This window comes from Passer domesticus, chromosome 2 (genome assembly GCF_036417665.1).
Source record: "Passer domesticus isolate bPasDom1 chromosome 2, bPasDom1.hap1, whole genome shotgun sequence".
Taxonomy (NCBI): domain Eukaryota; kingdom Metazoa; phylum Chordata; class Aves; order Passeriformes; family Passeridae; genus Passer; species Passer domesticus.
In genome coordinates this window covers 101,557,088-101,577,337 of record NC_087475.1, presented here as the reverse complement: position 1 = coordinate 101,577,337, position 20,250 = coordinate 101,557,088, and the positions used below count along the sequence as shown (strand labels likewise).

The 20,250-nt window shown below is 38.3% G+C and overlaps 1 protein-coding gene across 3 annotated transcripts in view; it reads left to right on the top strand.

Annotated features, from left to right (window-relative positions):
* The window catches only part of NME7 (NME/NM23 family member 7), an 89,171-nt gene that overhangs the window by 25,817 nt on the left and 43,104 nt on the right, over positions 1-20,250 (top strand). For all 3 annotated transcript variants that reach the window (XM_064410092.1, XM_064410093.1, XM_064410091.1), the window contains 4 exons: positions 1,561-1,671; positions 5,276-5,326; positions 7,727-7,934; positions 11,243-11,348. In XM_064410092.1, the coding sequence (XP_064266162.1) occupies positions 1,561-1,671; positions 5,276-5,326; positions 7,727-7,934; positions 11,243-11,348 (476 nt within the window). The remainder of the gene's footprint in view (positions 1-1,560; positions 1,672-5,275; positions 5,327-7,726; positions 7,935-11,242; positions 11,349-20,250) is intronic.

Here is a 20,250-nt window from a genome sequence, read left to right as displayed (position 1 = left end):
CATGCAGTTTCTGGCTGCAGCCTTAATCCATCAGTCTTTTTGTATCGTTCTTCCCAATGGGTTTGAGCCTGAGGTGCTCTGTGTATGGGGGCTTTGTGGTGCTTGAGGAAATTTGTTTGTTTTGGAGCTCTGAAGGTCATCTACACCTCTCCCTTAGTTGCAGATAAAATGTCTCATATGTTCAAATCTTCCTGATTACATTTCCTGGTCCTAACACCTCCCTTGCTCTGCATTTGCTGTGAAATAGTCTGTCTCTTGCCAAAGCATCTGTCAATCTGAGGTCAGTTAAGGTTCAGAGCAAATGTAGTGGAAGTTCATCCATCTCCTATAATCTCAGCATATTTGCCCTGACTGGAATATGTTGCTGCTAACCTAAGGGCTGCTTTCCATGCTATGCTGGTATATAAAATAGGAAATTTGCAATTATTTGTCTTTCATTCAAGGAAGTACTGCAATAAAAATTCCATCTTGGAGAACCTTCTTTATTGGAAACAGTGTAAAAGATGGAAGCTGCTCTTTAGGATTGTCAGAGACGTGGCGCTTCTGAGATGCAGGGTTGAATAAATCTGTTGGTTTGTAAGCCAAGCACATTTGAAGCTGACTCACCAAAGATGAATGCAAATAGAAAATGAAATTTTACAAATCTTCTTTCGGTGCTTGTTATTTTTGATTAATAATATGTTTTGTGCTGATGGTGTTCTTGGTGCTATGCAAAGCTCACTAATAAAACAGTCCTGGCCCTGGGGATGTACAGTGTAAGAAGATAATTACCTAGAAGACAGGATGTACTTGGAAACAAAGATGTGGGGGAGAGTGTAGAGATTTTTGGGTTTATGTCCCTTAGAATATAGAATATAGCTGTCAGTCAGTATAAGAGATTAAAAACCTCCTCTTCCATCCTTTTATTGTGTCTATTAACAGTCTCAGCTATTTGGCATGCACGTTCTATACCATGAAGTTTTTATACTGTACCAAGGACAAGAGGATCTTCTTCTCATAGAGGACTTCAAGTATTTTAGAAGTATTAATAAAACAATTATTTAACTTCGAGTTTTATGGAAGAGGCACATGTTTAAGTAATATTTTTAACAGGAATTTTAACAGCTTCAATTTTATTTGTATGATTAACATTAGGGAAAAAGGGAGCTGAGCAAGCATAGGGAGAGATTAACAATTCAGTTGTGTTCTGACCCAGACTGAGGAGCTGTTGAGATACCAGTTATCTAAGGAAGAAGTGGTCAAATTGTGTGCTCTGAGAGCAAAGGGAGAAGTTGGTAAATAATAACTACTGGTGGAACATTGTGAGCTGACTTGGGTTAGAAAGCCAAGGAAATTAAAATGTGCAAAGCTTGTTCTTATCAGAATAATGTGTTGCACAGGCATTCAAGAACTACATGGAAATTGATGAGACACTGGGACAGTGAATATGTGACAGTGACAAAATTTTTCTCTTTGATGTGCTGTTTTTTTTGTCTGAATATGGACCAAACATGCACACCAAATGCTCTAAGGAAAGTTATGTTGGCTGTACCTCTCTAATATATTTTTTTTCCTCCCTAGAACACTGGCTTTAATTAAACCTGATGGAATGCGTAAGATGGGAGAATTATTTGATATCATTATTAATGTTGGATTGACAATAACTAAGGCCAAAATGATGCTGCTTTCAAGGTAAGGATTTTTTAAGGTCAGCTCTATTGTATCTAAATATTTTTGCCGTTAAGAATATTCTCTAAAGCTATTCTGTGTTGTTCCATGCATCATATCCGTTCCAGTGAGTAAGAGAGGTAACTCACGAAACTCATCAGTTTCATAGTTCTGTAGATTTCTGAAAGTATTTAGAGATTTAAGCTAAGTATTAAAAAGTGCTGTGCAAATGAGTATGGGTGATGAAATATGTCATGTCTGTATGAATCCAAGGTGGCTACCACAGCTTTAGAAATCCAGCAGTGTTTACTACTGACATGTCTGTATGTCCTCACCTCAAGGCTTCCTCATACAAATGGCATTGCTCATTATAATAATGTTGTCTTTAACATATTTGGTTTGCTTGCTCTCAGTAAATCTGTTGTCTTAATTTTTGCTCTCAGATTTTTGCTGAAAGGCCTAGGCAAAGCAAGTGATCTTCTGATGGTGCAGGGTTGGACAGGTTTTACTCATGCATCTTCCTAATCCCCCAATCTTCAGTGTTCTCCACTTCTTAATGAGCCCCAAGATGTAAAAGAAGGCATGCTTTAGAGGAAAGAGAACATAAATTAATTTATCTTAGGAGACTTTCCCAAAGTTACTGCATTAGTTCTCCATTGCTGCTTTGCCAAACCTATTCATATGCGTCATGTTTTTGGAAAGAAAAGCTATCTGTCTTACATAATACCATTTTCATGTATTCTTATTTTTTATGTGTGAGGTCAGCAACAATTTTCCTTCATTTCAGAACCTTTTTGGCTTTCTGAAATACTGATGAAATAACTATAAGACTTCCTCCTCTTGTCTCTGCTTGCATGTGCTGCAATATCTGATGGTACTGGTTCCATATCCTCCACCCAACAACTCCACGAGTTCAAACATGTTTCTAATGTTTCTTTGCAATTCGTAATGTCTTTCAGGCTAGCTTTTTTTTTTGCTTCCTCTCTCCTGCAATATGAGAGATTTGATCCTGAAGTGTTCTTTTGGGTGATGCTTTATTTGAGTGATGTCTGAGAAGTCAAACTATTGAGCCAAGTCATGTGATTTAGGATTGTCAGAGACGTGTTGACTCATGTTGAAGAGAAGAAATGGAGACTTGAACTTTTACTGCCTACTGCAATATAAAAATTTCTGGTTGTCTTGTATAATTGAAAGTAATTATTAATAGGCACAAGAATGGGCTGTGATACTGAATGAATTTAAATAGTGTCTTGAGTGTTTTGTGGTTTCTCTGCATACTATCTACTCCGTTTCTTGGGACTGTGCCATTTTAAAGTGATAGAACTATGGCTTTGCTAAAATCTTCTACCCTTAGATTTCTGCAGGGTTGCTTGTTCAAATCATCATCATCGTCTACTGCCTTCTTTAAAGTGATTATTAACAACATTTGCCTGTCAATCACTGTTAAGTAGATTCATGCCTTCTGTAAAAGTTGTAGCCAAGATATGAAAGTGTGGGCAGGCACTTGCTTCATCAGTCTCTTCCTTTAATTCTGTGTCAGTTCAGTCTGTTATACATAGGTGAACACTGTTTTCCATTATTTGAAAACAGATAACTAATAATAAAATTAAAAAGGAACCAAGTTATACAACACAACTGCACTTTGATATTTATTTCAGTGGGAATTGTTAACTGAGTGATAGAGCTCAATTCGTTTCAGAAACAGACCTCTCAAAAACTTCTTTGCAATCAGAAATGGTAATACTTAATCTCTTCACATACCTTTTTCATATTTGCTTTCCAAAATTCTTTGCTGAATTAATTTCAGAAGAGCATTATCTGGTGAAATAATGAATTGTAGGCAAACGTTTTGCAGAGTATGGGCTTGAAGTATGAGATTGCAAGAGTTCCTATGTCTAACATAATTTTTACATCATGCTTCTGCCTTAATTTGAAATGGAAGGGAAGCAAATTTACTGTATGGTTGATAAAAATATTTTGGATTTTGAATGGTTCATACTTTTACTGAACTAAAAGCAACAAACCAGGAATTACTCAGGTTGTTTTGATAAAAAAGCTGGAGAAAAATGTTACTGTTCAAACATTGATAAATGTTAAGAAAATTAAATTCTTCTTATGTTCTTCTTGATGTTATTTCTTTCCTGTGGCAATATTTGGTTTAAGTCTGGACTGTAAATGGGAGAGAGGTGTCAAAAGTTCCATTTCAGATAACAGAACTATGCCTTTGTTCATACTTGGAATCTGTTATTTGAAAAATATGTAGGAAATTTCTGTCAGTAAAAGAGAGCTGCTGAAAATAAGCAAACTATGAAGACCAGAAAAAATCAGAAGACTGTGCTGCAAGTAGAAACAACTTTCCAATTTGGAATTTCACCCTACAGCCCTGCTTTATTATGAACTCTGTACCCAGAGTAGAGGTCAGCAATATTGCTTTCTGTCACCTGTCAATCCTCTTGAAGAGCTTGTCCTTCTCTACAAATTCTGGCTTCAAGAAGTGACACACATGAGGATTTGGAGAAAGCCAATACTGAGCCTGTGTTCTCAACAGGAATTCTGAAGCTGCACAATAGCAGGTTTAGAACTGAAAAACTCCGTGGATTTTTCTAGCTGTTACTATGCAGAAAAAGCAGTTCAGTAAGCAATAGTAAAATATGAGAAGCAGTTGGGGAAGAAGACAGGGAAGAGAATAGGTTCGCTGGTGGGGTGAAAAGCCACAAAATGGTGTGTCCATTGGTGGATGGATGGTAGCTCTGCACTGTGGTGGTCCCCAAAACCTGTGTAGTTGGGTAGCTGAGCCCAGTGCTGGTGGGAGCAATGCAGAGTTTGGGAAGCGCCACCACCCTGTCTGAAAAGGACATCTTTTTGCTTCCAGCTCCTGAGGAAAGGCTGAGTAACAGCTGTGCTACAGACACACAGGGTATGCCTAGTAGCCTTTGTCTGGCAGTGTAAGGAGACCCCTCACTGCTGAAACCCCATTGCTTTGGAGGAAAGCATTGTGTAGTCACTGCTGTGTTCCCTGAGGAGACTGCAAGACCAAATTGAGTTTTGAAGTGTGAAAGTGTGGAAGAAATCCAGTTTTAATATGGAGGGCATTGTGCTGCCTATGCAACTTGTAAGATTTGAGGACACTGAGTGATATTTTGTTACACTAGCCTTGATAAAGAAGTATTCCAGTGGAGCAGATAAATTGTTTATGCTTTAAAACCGTTCATTTACCAGTATTCCCACTCAAACTGATGAATGATAAAACCAACATAACAGCAAATAAGCAAGAAGGTGATTCTGCTGCATTTATTTCTCAGCCTGAGAATGTAGGGACCATCAATGACCCTGAAATGGGCTTTAGTAAATCCTTCTCAGAGCAGGAGAACGAGGAGTTGTCAGCTGTACTGATAGTCACACAAAATATGAAATTTAAATGTAGTTTCTGTTTTGGGACATGAGCCCCCAACAAGTTGTCCAGCTTAGGGAGACATTGCCTGTAGAAATATTTATGAATGATATTTGATTGAATGATAATTATGGTTTTCAGGTGGGGTTTTATGTGTGTGTGTGTGTATGTATGTATGTATGTATCTATCTATGTATATATATATGTAACTATATCTGTGTCTTTTTACTTTTTCAGAAAAGAAGCAGCTGATTTCTATGCTGATTATCGAGCAAAACCTTTTTATCAGTAGGTATATAAATTTCAGCTTGATGTGTATTAAGCTTATTTATTGAATGCATGAAATTAATTTACCGTATTTGATGCCACAGGACCATCTGAAAATCAGAGCTTGTCTTAGTTGAGTGGAGCCCTTTGCAAAGCATGCATCTTTTTTTCTTCTTCCTCCAGGGAGTGATCCTTATTTCAGCTATTCAGGATTTTAACTCACACTTTTTACAACCCAGTGGTATCAGGGGAATGTCTTTTGTCTCTCAGGAGTGAAAATGCTCCTAGCAGGACAAAACTTCAAAGCCAAGAGAAGGGGTATCTTCAGGATCAGAGTGGAGCTTGCAGAATTAGGGTGAACACTTAGTTGTAAGAATTGATTTGGTAACAAGTATCCCAAATCATAAGTAACTGAAAGGATAGTTCATGGGGTAGTTTTTACTGTACTGCTACCCTTGGACAACTGTCAAACTTGCATGATGCTAGACTGCTCCACCTGATGTGAGAAAGCCTTAGTCTTTCCATAACTGACCAGATGGATGCTCATGACCTATAGACTGAGCTGTTTCTACTTTCCCTAAAAGTGCCAGCAACTTTCTTTTCCTCCCTCTCCATTGTGCATTCTGCCTCTTTAGGGAGAAGTGCCTTGTGTTTTTCAGCCATATTGGTGTGTGGGTTTGCACTGATGTGGTTGAAAGACCTGGTTTTAGTACTGTCACAAAGTGCTTGAGAATTAGCATTGCCAGCTGCTCTCCATCAACAGCAGCTGATTTGTTGTGGGTCTAAACTCAAAGCCCTTCAGAGAGACATGGCCCCAGGCTGTGTCTGACCGCATTGGAGGTCAGAGAATGCAGAATGCATGATTTGGAATTGCCTTTTCTTTGCTGAGTAAGCCTGCTTGATTATATTGATAAATAATAAGAATTTTGCCTGAAGTGTTATTTCACAGGTGTCTATATATACTAATGGTAATTGTCTGAGGAGCTGTAGCCTTTGTCCACTGTGATGTGTGTGTTTCCCATCCTACAGTCCTATTGGCTACCTCTTCTGTATAGGATTTTTCTCTAAATTAGAAATAAATAGCTCTCTAGAGCATTCCAAATCAAGTAGAAACAAGAAATTTCAAGGCAGTAAAGTGTGAAATCTACAACTCATTTATATTTGATGTTCTATCTTGTCTTTAAATTCAGATTTAGTTTGCAAGTTCACTAGTCAATGTAAGTCTAGTGAATAGTAAGGAAAAAATAACAATTCTATTGTTTGGAAAATAATGGTTTTCATATTAAATATTTTTTTTTTAAATAATGTTCAAGGATTAGTCTGCACGGTAAATAGTGTTATAGAAATTGCTTTTTTCTTGGGTGTATGTATGTGTACTATTTAACTGTCCTAAAAAAGCAGACTCTGACCAACAGAACCTGACATCCAATTGCTTTTTATTGTGTTCTTTGTGTAACTTTTCATAGTTTTGACATTGTTTCTTTTTCAAAAAACTACTAGGATTTCTCTTCTCTTCTTGACCAGTGATCATTAGGAAGAAGGTAGTTGGAGAAGCATGCGCATCCACTGTTATAATTGTGTAAAGCTCTTCTTTTAAACAAAATAGTACAAAAACCAGGGTCAGTGTTTTCCTTGGTTGTTCTGTCCAGATTAAACAGTGAAAAAGACAGGCTTATTGGTATGCATGTTTTGTGAGGATACTGAATTATAGTTTTTGGTGTTTTGTTTGGTTTTTAAATGGAATGTTTGGGTTACCACTTTTGAGTGGTTGTTTTCTATTGTGAGGTGGTCAGGATGGGAGGCAGGCTGCTCCTGACAACCTCTTCTCCTTACTTGGATTCATCCCATTAAAATCTCAAGATGCCAAGATGTAATAACTCACCTTGTGAGTAAATCCTTTATCCCACGCAGACTTTTCAACTCCTTCCCTTGTCTCCCACTTCGAACTTTAGCTGGGCAAAATCCATAGGAGAGATCTGTGGGGCAGTGGAAAATTCAGCTTGAAAGCAGTGCTGGTGTTGTGTCAGTGGGATACACATCCAGGTCATGTATAAGAGTCTTGAAATGCTGCTGTGCAGAAGAGGAAAGCTTAGGACTCATTCCAGTCAGACAAGTGGTTACCAGGGTCTCTCTTTCACTGTTACCAGGACACCAGTGCGGATCCTTTAAAAATTCTTTTGAAATCTAAGACTCTTCAGAGTAGCTTGAGTGAGTTTGGGTTATCTACATGTTGTTTCTTTCCAACAACCGTAATAAAGGAATGTCTGCACATGACCTCTTCCTCAAAGCAGAGTCAGCTTCAAAGTTAGATCAGGTTGCTCGAGGTCTTGCCAGTTTGAGTTCTGAGCATCTCCACTGGGTCATATTTTTGTTGGCTTTAATTTGTAGCATGGATCACCATGTGCTGTTTCCATTTTGCAGTGAGCTTCTCCAGTTAATAATGAGTGGCCCCATCCTTGCTATGGAGCTCTTAGGAGATGATGCAGTGAGTAAGTGGAGAGCAATAGTGGGGCCAGCAAACCCTGTGACGACTGAGAGTGATACTCTGGACAGCATCTCAGAAAGCTTTGGACATTGTGGCCTCAGAGATGCAGCTCATGGCCCAGATTCAGTTGCTTCAGCTGCTAAAGTAAGTTTTTTACTCTTTCTTGACTGAGGTTTATTTTTACTTTCATCTGCTAACAATGGGATTAGGAATTTCTCATTTTGTTTCCACAGTGGAGTCCAAAACTAGTTTACATATTTTTCATGTGCTCCTTTTTAGCATAGAAAAATAAACTGAAAACAGAAATCTTGTTTATCACAAAAGTGAATCTTGGATGCTTTGATCAGGAGAGCATGCCTGGTCATTTTTAATGTCTCCTGTACATCACAAACCATGAGTTGATTGCATAATCTCTGTAATCTACCTATAGTCTACCAATGTTGGTCATAAAAAGAAAGGGATTAAACAATTAAATTCTTTTGTGCCCTCTTGTGTTTCACATATCTATTCTCCTTCACAGTTCTCACTAGTGCTCTGCTTGTAGCCTACTTTGCTATTATTGTTCAGAATGAAAAATTAAAAACCAGGCCACTTTGTCGTGCTTTGTGCTTTGAGAGGTAACACACTGGACATGGCTTTGCGGAGTTTGGTTCTGTTTTGCTTTGTTTGCCATGTTTCTTTCTCAGTGCTAAGAAAAAGCCCCGGGACTGGGTAATAGATACTATCATTTCTATAGAATTAAGGTGACTTTTGTGTGCATTGTTGTGGGATAGATATGCTAATAAATGATGGCAAGAATAAAATTTATCTCATGGTTGATTGATGTGTCACTGTTGTGTCTCAGCTGCATACCACTTTAGCTAGGAGAAGATACCAGTTGTTGCTTCCTTGATTCAAGTCTTCCCTCTGTTTAAATTGGAACAGCTGCAGTAGCACAGCTGGAGAGAGACCTGCCTCAGAATACCTAATGAGCTGCCAAGTAATATATGCTAGAAAATGTGCCCAGAGATCATACCCTGGTGCTGAGGGCAGAGCTGGGTAGCCTCCCCTTCTGGTGCTGTTAGGCTGTGAGGTTGACTGCAAAGCACGGGCAGTTTTCTGCTGGCCAAGCACTCACCTTGCTGCTCTGCACTGTGTCTGAGCTGCTGGATCCTCTCTCTGTGCTTCAGGTTTTGGCAAGAAATCACATGGTGGACATGAAGAACGTTTTCTGTTGGCTGACTTGATGAACGTACTGCAGACTCAGAAAAAGTTTGGATAAGTGATCTTTTCTGGTGAAGGAGAGTTATAGTCAGCAAAGTCTTTGGAGTTCTGGTTAAATAGTTAGAGGTCCTTAAATATACAGGTGAAAGTTTCTATTTTTTCCTGTGTACTACCATGACAACTGTTCTAGCTTCTGAGCTGAGAGTGTAGGAAAGAGTATCTATTAGCATAAATTCTTGGTTAGAAGCATAAGTATGTGCTTAGGTTTTAGTTTGTTCTTGTTGCATTTCATTATTTTTGAAATGCTGTCTGAAGGCCCTGTTCATTGCACCATTTTTATGACACTGGGATTATTTTGCTGAACATCTGTAGGTGTGTGCATCTTTGTGGTGTTATTGATACCTATCTTTAATAAATCAAACAAAATTGTGAATTTAGTGCCCCTGTGTCGTTATTAATTTAGTAGGCCTAGTATTATATGGCTGTATAGCAGTTGCTATGGAAACTAGTTGGCTGTGCCTGCAGAAGTTTGCTGAAAAGAAGGAATTACAAGATAAAGGGACATAAATGAACTATCTTGACAGAAAACTGAAGTCTCAACCACATTTAATGAATGTACTGTAAGATGAACAGTTAGAGTGGAAAGCTGCATTGTTCTTTTGATGGCTAAATAACAAGTGAAAGTATGTTTCTGATGCACTGTAAGCTGCTGTCTCTCTGCAGGCCAAATTTTGTAATTTCTTTAGATCAGGAATAAAGGGTAAGGAAATTTTATTTGTTTTTTTTTTAAGGCTCCACAAGATTATAGTCTGGCCTTTCATTATGCAAGTCCTTCAGCATTATTGAGTTAATTTCCTTTTATGAATTTTAATGGATAAAACGAAGTGTTAACTATTACACGTATTTTACTGCCTTTTTCTGGCTGCTTCTTTTAGAGTAAATAGCAATTAAGAAAGTGCGACAAGTCCCTTAAATCATGCAGAATTTTTTCAGTAGAAGGATGTAAGGAATGAACCCTATTGTCTCAGGTATGCCCACTTAAAATGTGGATTATTTGCCAGCAGAAAAACAAAAGTGCTTTTTCCTTCTTTTGAAAGATCCATTGTCCAGGATCCAGTGTCCAAGATTCAAAGCATGACAAGTTTGAATTGTGTAATTCTTCAACAAGGTATTACAGAAATTGTTGAAGTGCCATGAGCTAAATGAAAGTCTATTCCATTTAAGCTGAGCTAGTAAATTAAGGGAGACAATTGCAGGAAATGGCCTTTAGCATTGCTACTGTTACACAGGAAAAAGTCAAATACATTTGGTACTAGTATTTTTTGGAAGAAATGTTTCCTCTTAAATGGAGATGTATCATTTCTCTTACTGAATTTGATGGATAGGTACAAAAACGGAACCTGTGTTTTGCACATTTGTTGATTGGCAGATTGTGTAACATATGTGAATAAATGGTATGGAAAAAGTGTGAAGCTGTGAACAGTGGAAAAAATATCACTAAGGAAAGAAACCTGACTGCTAAGTTCACTCCAGTATGGTCTAAGACCCAAGGTATCTGATGGCTAAATAGTGGTGGTTGCAAGAAAGAGATTGAAGGCAAAACGTTTCCTTTGATTTATCTGAGAAATTGAAACAATTGAGTTCATCAGCTTCAATCCATTAGGACTTAAAAAAAAATTATAGGGCTAATAAGGCTTAAGAAGTGACACAACAATTTTAGATCAAGTTTATTGCTTAAGATGAAAGGAAGAAAATGTAAACAATTTGGAAGGAGGTCCAAATTTACATTTTGTGTATGGAAAGAAAACATACTGAGAAATGGATAGTAGTTGTATTTTTGGTCATGTAGAGAAAAGAATATTTGAAAAAAAAAAAAAATGTGTATAGGGGAGTGGATTTAGAAGGATACCGAGGAAAAAAGAGTGAGCATTGGTAAAACTGGGAACACCTCTACCAAATTATTGCTGCATCAGCATTTTGAGTGCTCTGAGTGTGAACAGATTGCACTGTAGAACTGAAAAGAAAGACATTGCAAGAAATAGTCCAGTCCTGTTTTTATGATTGTAGCAATGGTGCCAGAGAGGAGAAGATACATTTGAGATAATATTTTAGGGAAGAAGTATTTGTAGAAAAAAAATCTGTGCTAATGTTAATCTTCTGTGATTATGGATACTTCAGATCTTGTTACTCATGATAAAAGCTGATATGTGCAGCTAGATTAAAATGTGTTTAATTACATTTGTTTTCAGGAGCTGGAGTTGTTCTTTCCCTCCAGTGGAGGTCGTGGACCAGTCAGCAGTGCCAAATTCACAAACTGTACTTGTTGCATTATTAAGCCTCATGCTGTTAATGAAGGTAAGCAATGCAGATAGCAGAGGAGAAAGCAGTATGTGTCCATGGTATCCATGACCATTCCTGTACCCTCTTTTTGGGAGGATGAGACTGTATGAGCACAGGGTGTATTTCACAATATGTGCAACACTTGCAGATACATTGTCTTTCATACACATTTAGTATTTCTGCAGTTCATTTCCATGAAGAGTGAGTGGGTCATTTGCTTTCCATGCAGATATCTGTTCACTTCAGAATAAGAAGGGAGAGGCAAAAAAGAGAAGGATTAAAACCTATGTGAGGTTTGGCATATCTTATTGAGACCACTTCCCATGTCCTTGCTCCTGTTTGCCCAGCACAGTCACCTGCAGGAGGTTAGCATCCTCCCAAGAGAGTGAAAGCAGGGCACCTAGCCATGATCCAGGGCCCTCCACTCAGGCACTAGCACATCAGATTAAAATAACTCAGAAAGGGAGATTTGTGCTGTTGCAAATCTTCTGAATGCAGTGGGGACAGAAATTAGGAAAGGCTTGTTTATGAAAGTGAGCCAAAGACCTAAAGCATTTGGTTGATTCTGTGATGCTTTCTGTACTGGAGAGTGCCCTGGGAGTTTGAGTATTGGAAATGTTTAATGCTCTACTGTTACCATGCAAAAATGACCTCGCTTGTGTGTCCTGTACTTAGATCCAGGAGCATGTGTAGGAGCAGTGAGTGAAGTAAAATATTTTGACACAGGCACTGAAACAGTATTTTTGAATGCAGAATAAATATCAGCAGTAACAGTTTAGTCATGTTTTTCTTAGTAAGATGCAGGGCACACTGCAACATTCTAATCGCTTCTTTGTAGATAGCTTAAATGGAAACGGCAGAAGTGGCTGGAGCAGTTTCCAGGCCTTTCACACCTCAGGTGGGATGTCTGGAGAGCTTGCTGAAATTTAAAAAAAGGCTTTCACAAGAAGGAGTTTTGTGGTTGCTCCTGATAATGCACTTGTTATCTCTTCCAGACCTTGCATGGTATCTGCTGCTGATAAGTTTGCCATGCAGCAAAGACACAGTGATGTTTCTTTTACAGAAATATGGGGAGCAGCTGGGACTGTGATTTTACCTAGCTACGTGTTTGCAGAGGACAAGCTTTTCTGTGGCAGGATTGTTAGGGTCCTTCATTTGAGTGTAAAAATAGAGAAGTAGATGGCTTGGACTGGCTTTTTTTAGACTTAAGATAAAATTTCTATTACATACAGAGGTTCAGACTCATCTTTTCTCTTCCTATTTTTAATCTTACTCATCTCTGTAGTTTTCATAGTGTCCTGTCTGTTCCTTTTTTTTTTCTTGAACTTTCTTAATTTTTCTGAGTTGCCAGAAGACAAATTGTGACCCTTTTTGCACATCCCTCTGGGAGTATGAGTAGGAGGGTGAGGGTGGTCATGAGGGTAGGAGGAGGGGGAAGAGGTGGTGTGGATGTAGGTAAACAAAAAATGTATGTGCACATCCAGCTCTTTGCAGTGTGAGTGCTGGTCTAGGTCTTACAGAGCCTCAGGTCTTAATGTTTCCTATATAGTCCTTTTTGTCACACCACAGAGGTCTGGAAAGTCAGAGGACAGCTGCCAAAAAACAACTAAAATTTGAAAGACAAAAAGTGCACTTTGTGTTCGCCCTCCAAGCTGCTGTGATTACTACCCTCAAAAACAAAGAAATCAGAACTGACTTTTCTATGTCACTTTATTATGGTTTAACTGCAGCTGGCCACCAAACCCCACACAACCACTCACTCGCTTCTCAGGGACTGGGAAGAGAATCAGAGGAGTAAAAGTGATGAAACTCATGGGTTAAGATAAGAACAGTTTAGTAGGTAAAGCAAAAGCTGCATGCACAGTCAGGTAAGTGGAAACACAGCAGCTGGAGAGGAAAGGAGAACCTGTGTGGCCTTCAGTAGGAAAAGGTGGTTTGTCAAAGCCAGAGGCATGGAGAGAAAATCATGTGGGTCAAAGCATCAGAGCCTCTTTTGCATTGGAATTTTGATTTGTGCTCTACAAATTTTCAGTATTGAGTATCTAAAAATAAACCTTTTTGCAATTTCCTATGCATTGCTGAGGCTTTGAACTTGGCTATCTAATTACCATGAATATAAGCTACTCATTACATGTTTACAATTACATGAAGTTTCACTTATGTACTTCAGTTTATACGGAGATTTAGTTTTTATTTTTGTAGAGACATTTGGCTGAATTAATGATTTGAATTTTGCTTTTTGGCCCTTTTCCTCAGTGTTTATTTTTCCTCCAGAGTCTGTTGTTGCATAACTGATTCTTAGAAGGAAAAATCTTCCTGATTTTCTGTGCTGGAAGATTATTTGCTTTAATGGCAGCTGTAAACTAGGGTGCTTTTCAGTGAGCTTAACTTGCTGACAAAATGCTGGATGTAATCTCCAGTTTATGCTAGTTAATTCTTGGGCACAGTACTCTCAGGAAATGACTTTGATTGCCACAGCTGGCCTTTCCAGTGATATAGTAGAGGAAAATCAGTGTTGGTTTTATCTCTGGCCTTGCTGCCTCTCTTCTGATGGATGTACAGAAGTGTCAGGTCCTAGGCAGCCACAGCAGCACAGCCCAGCCAACCACAGTGGGACCTGGTGCAGTGCCCAGGCACCTGAGAATTCCTGTAAGCAGGATTGTCAGCATGTCTGCCAGGCTGTAGGGGAACCCTGGCCTGATAAAGGGTCTTGGGGGACTAAGGTGAAGTTTAAGCTCAGCTGTCAAGAGTGTTGGTAATGCTGGCATCGCTGGCCCTCTAGGAATGTGTGCCATGCACATCTCTTAAAGAAGTCAGGCCATAGCTATTTTGTGTCTGGTGTTAGCATAACATCTTCTGTAGAGAGAGGATCAGAAATGGATAGGCCGTGGAAGGCAGTGTAGCCCAGAGCTCTGGACTAGACAGCTTTAGCTCACTGGTGACAGCTCCCAGTGGAGATGGAGACCTTCCTTCTCTGGCTGGCAGCAGTGAGGTGAACTCTGAAGAGGCTTTGCAAGAGCAGTCCAGTTCCTCTTCACTGAGAGCTAGAAGAATGCAAAAGCAACCGGATGCTGCTCCAAGCAAATTTGTTGTGACCAGGGTTGCATCAGGGAGACATGATGTGGTTTATCCCCTCTAGAATCTGTTAAGTTCTCGGTGTCTTTCAGTTTCCTCCTCTTCTGAGACCAGTTTTCAGTCAAGGAGGATGGTAACTAGTGAGCACAGCTCTAGGATTGTATGGTTAATTTGTTTAATAATTTGAAATTTTTAGTGTGGGTCTGTGTTCTGTAATCCTCCTGCTTCATGGGGTTCTGATTCTGGAGATAAATGATCATAGTTGCAATCACTTAAGTATTCTCTTTTTGCAATTCCCCTCATGTTAGTAGATCTGGATGTATTAGCACTAGTGCCCAGAAGCCAAATGTAAATTCTCCTGAATGGATAAACATCAGTTTAATGCCCTTAGGACAGTTATGATTCGACTGTTTTGTGAGCAGAAATAGCACCCGAGTGGGATTAACTTTTAATATTTTTATGTGTAACAGTTTAGTCATGTTTGCTGTAGGAAGTAGACTTTGGTATTTTTGTGACGGGTTTAAAGTTTCTTTGATGTTTCCTTGGAAAATTAGCAGGCGAAAAATTTTAAAATATAGATGATCAGGCTGTAAAGGCTGAGGTCAGAAGTGTGTAATATGCAAACTGAAAGGGCTGCCTAGAGGCAAGGAAGCCTCTATGGTTTTGAGAGGTCCTAGGCATGAGACTGACTACCCAGACAGGTTTGTTCTCCTTGTATGTGTTAAGCTTGAGATTTTTTTCTAACATTTCTGGTAAGTTAATTCATTTTTCCTCTTAATTTAAAAAAAAAAAAGTGCTGTCTTCCACAGTATTCTTCAACTAAAGACAATTCAAATCTCATAGAAAATAAAAGGAACAGGAATATCTTCTTGCCAAATGGAAAAGATACTGTGTGGAAATGTGTTTTTAGACCTGTTCTGAGTGGATGATAAAACTTAGAGACCTTTTATATTAACTTAGTAGCTAGCAGACAGCTTTAGAAAGTTGTATAACTTTACATTGATTAACAAAACGTTGCACGACAGGAAATCGTAAGAATCTTACTTCCTTCTTTATTCAAAGGCAGAAAAATTCCAATTGACAGAGTAGTTTGTAGCTCCAAAGACAAATCTAAATGTGATGAAAAGAATACCAAGGATGGTAGTTCAGACTCAGGCAGGTACAGAAACAAGGTTTACTTATGTAGAATCTCAAGCAAATTTACTGTACAGGAGAGAGTGAGGAGAGGACTGTAGAGCCTGGGAATCCAGCATTGTAGTGGATTATCTGACTGCAGACAACTGAAGAACTGTCCTGACACACAATACACTTGTTGCTCTTTGAAAGAGAGAAGGCATTACTATGAAAATGTCCAGTTCACCTCCATATAATGCTACTTATATTGTGTGTAGTTAGGAAATTGAATAAGCTGGAAAAGAAAGAGGATGATATAGTAGAGATACAAACATATTATCATTCTCAGCATGACTTACCTATTTTATAGTTTTTTCTCAAGGCAATTTGTATTCATTAGATACAAAAACTCTGGAAACTGTTATCATTTTTTTTCCCCTTTGAGACATAAGTTTGAATAATTAAGTGTTTTTATTTTCAGGAAACCTAGAATTAGAACGGGGTTTTCAGAAAACTGCCTTGAGAAAAAATGAGGAGTCCAATTTTCTCATAAGTTATCTGAAAGTACATCTTCTGTCTGTGATAAGTGTGCAGATAATAGAAAGGTGAAGTGCAGATGCTGTGGAGTTCACCCATTGTAGGCAGAACCTTTCTTTGGATTTTGTCTACAAGATTGAGTGCAAAGGGGCATCAGTGCTAGCCTTGATGAACTTAACGATTTGAAGTGTGGAAGGAATTATTTGCAGATAGAATCTGGAAGTGAAAAAAAAAATTGTGGAATGAACACAAATCTTTGCAGCTACTTTAAAGTGGATGGTTTGAGATGTGACCTCAGGGTATTCCCACATGCAATATGGCAATCTTAGTGCTGCAGTCGTGTTACTAACTAGCAAAACACTGCTTTCAGCTGCAGGCATTTTTTTGCAGACAGACTTCCCCAGGGAGGAGAGGTATTTTATGTCAAATGAAATGCAGTTTGTTTCTTGTGTTTTCCTTGAATATATATACTATATAGGATGTTGAAGCATTTGGTGGTGTCTAGTGGTGCTGGGATTTTTTTGGTTGGTTGTTTGGTTGGGTTTTTTTCTCTTTAGAGAAGCTAGAAAAAAGTGGTTAAAGTGAAAACAACCTACTTTGCCACTTCATCACCGTTTTTTAGAATAAGAAAAAATTTGCTTTCATGAGATCTGTCATCCATACACTTCCATCTGTGTTGTTAATTCTTTGCTGTAGTTGTAATGATGGATATTCCTTGCCTGGGATGTTTAATTTTGAAACCAAGCCCATAGTGTTTCTCCTTTATTTCTGCCTGTAGTTTTAGCACCTTAGTATTGGTTTCCCAGCTTAGAGTGATTCTGAATTTCAGTGACTACTGGGAAAGTGACATTATTTTTTTGATGTATGAAAATATATTTTACATTTGAATAGATTTTGGAAGGGGAGGAGGTGAACTGAATTTGGAAATCCTTTCTGACAGTTTGAGACAGGAAGGAAGAGGAGGAGATACACTTCAGAGAACCAAACAAATCAAATGGCACAGCCAATCCTTGCTGAAGCTCATAAATATCCTCCAACTGGAAAGAATGTATTTGCTGCTGTGTTCAGTAGACTTATACTGGTGGTGTTCATGTTACTAGAAATCGTCTCTGTGCAGGGATGATGGTATTATCATTAAAAAAAAAAAGACATTAGAAATGAGTGTTTTCTACTGCATTTTGGGATTTTCACTTGTAAAGGGTTAGAGAAAAGTCAATGTTAAGAGTGGACCAGAATAGTGAAACTTCTTTCATACCAAGGAAACTGATGAATCAGGAGTGTATAATTTCGTTGGAATCAGTCAGTGGTTGATGGGCATTTGCCAGCATGTCTTTTGTGAAGGAAAATATGCTGTATTGATCTCTGAATTCTCCAAGTATGCTTTCTCTAAAGGAAGGTAAAACAGTGTAAGGTAGCCTAATTCACTTGGTTATCAGTCCCCTTGTGAAAGTTCTTTGCTGCCAGGAAACCAGAATTTTCCTTTACTGGAATAATTTGTATGTTTAGGTCATTACAACATAGGCATCTTCATAGCTTTAAATGTTTTCCTGAATGTTGGGCTGGACATGAGCATGTAAAATTAAAAGGGTTTTGCAAATGAAGTCTTATGAGTCATCCTGGGACCAGTTCTTGTCAATATTGTCATTAGTGGCTTGGATGGGTGAGGACAGAGCATGCTTGCAATGTTCACACATAGTACCGAGTGCCTACTGAAATTTTGAAGGATGTGAACAGAACATTTCTGTGAACAGAACATCAGAACATTCATTCATGATGAATTGCAGAAATTATGTGATGCAAAGATGATGGAACTAAATATAAACTGCATAACACTACTGTGGAGAAGGGAAAATAAATGCAAAGATATAAAATAAAGAAGAACTGGCAGAGTATCAGTGAAAAGTTTGAGAAATTGTTGGTATAGTGATGAAACAGGCACAATCTGTGTTCACTATGTACCCTCTAGTTCTGCTTAATGAAAATCCAACTTGCTTATCATATCCAGTTTCTGGGCACTCTGTTTCAAAAAGAACAAAAAAAGAGAGCAAAAGAATAAGAAATTTTGCCAATGGAAACTTTATGGGTTTAATTTATTTAACCTGAGATGGGTAAGACAGGGACATACAGCTTTCTGTATGTCCCTGTAATAAATATGAGCATATTTACTAATTTAGAAGAAAGAAGATTTAATGTAATCATTAAGGAATATTTTGTAGTGTATCACTGGCCTGATGTTTGGTGATGTAACGGAACCTGAAATTTTTGTGAATATTTTAGGAAAATGAAAAAAATGTGGCCATGCCTAATCTAACTCACTGTACCTTGGAGTAAAAGGTAAATATATTAAGTCTCTTCTTTTACTGCCCTTTTCAAATCAGAGTGTAAGGAGAAAGACGATATACTGGATCTGAAAACAGCCAAGGCACAGAATATAGGAATATGTGGGAAATAAATTATAGAGCTTACAGTGTATTTACTATTGTTCAAGGACAGTGAACTTTCCAGATTGTAGGGGATCACATGAAGATTTTAACCTCCAGAATTCATTTAATTGACAGTGAAATAATAGATTAAAGTTATTGTTTGTAATTATGAGCTAACGCACATTCCAAGGAGTAATTTTAAACACTTCATCTCTGTAGCTGTAACCGTTCATGAAAAGTCCCATGCACAGTGGTCAGCAGGGATAACCAGAGAAAAGGAAAGATATGCTACTAAGATTGTGTGAATGGTTTGAATTACAATACTAGATGCCTTCATATAATCCAGTGGTACAGCCTCAGCTAAAAATATAATATTTAGTTTTGTTCACACTTAAGGTATAAGCAAAAATAAATGAAACTCATTATAGCCATAGAAACATTCTACATGCTAAAATGATTGACCATAATCTTAAGTTAAAAGAAAAATAAAATCTGATTGGATGTGCTAAAGGAGTGTAAAGTAATGAACATTGTGAAAGAAAGAGCAAAGCAAACTGGATATTTCTTTTGAAACTTTCTCTTAACACAAGAACAAAGAAAGACAGAAAACGAAGCTTTTCTGGGTTTTGGGTTTTATTGGAGATACACAGCTGTCAGTTTGAGTTCAGCATAATTGTTGCACAAATACTGACTTTTCTTCATAATATTGCTTTCTTCTTCAAATTTTCTTCTCCAATGGCTCACACTGCCCACCCAAATTGCTGGATACTTTGTGTAGTCTGGCTCTGATCTTTGCCTTAGATTTCTCTATTGGCCTTTGTATCTGAATGGTGTGACTCTTCCCATCTGTTCCCATGCAAGAGTTGCCAGAATACCTTTTTTCCCCTATGGATTTTCATCATTTTGCATCTTATAATGCCCTGTTTGGCATTCACATGTGTGGTCTTGCCTTGTTCATAGCAGTTCAGAAAGTTGCAGCTAAAATTAAGCCTTTGAACCTTCCGCCTCCTTTGAATGTGTCAGTTCCCATTCTCAGCTGTGTCACACGCTTGGTCGTTTTGGTTTCAAGGCCCCCTGAGATTTAATATCTGCATGCATAATTTTTCTTGTGCTAGCAGTATCCTGACTTCTATTTTCCAGTAAGGCCATGGTGATATCTTTGTTTTTACTCCTTTAATTTTTAGTATTTTCAAAGAATATTTTCTGTAAAGGTTTTTACCAGTGCTGCAGTGTTGACAAAGTTCTCCATAAATGTCTGTAAAACTGCCCTTCAAACTTCTTGAGGTTCTCCTTTAATATAGTACCTAGACAGAAATGAGGGATAATGGAAAATCCTGGACTCTATCACTATGAACAATATTCTCTCAGCATTTTCTCACAAGCTCCTCTCTCTCCCATCTGTATCCACTGGTCTTTTCTTTCCCTCCTCATCACTAGCCTGGGTGGCTTTTGAGGTCCCCCTCTCCTTTGTTGCCACTCAGGAGACCCTCTGTCATTCCCTGGTGTGCCAGAGCACAGGTGCAAAAATGACTGTATATCCTTTTTCACACAGTACACAGTGGGGCTGGGATACCAATAATTATAGATTATTACCATGACCAAACTTTTGGGGAGTCTAGAAATGGTGTATTTATGCCGCATAGTAAAAATGCGTAGAGCTATGTTATTCCTAAGTAGAAAAAGAAGAAGAGAGAAACCTTGTTCTTCAGGGTATAGGCTGACCAACTGACAGGAAGAAGTACACTTTTTGAGAGGACATTTGTCATTTA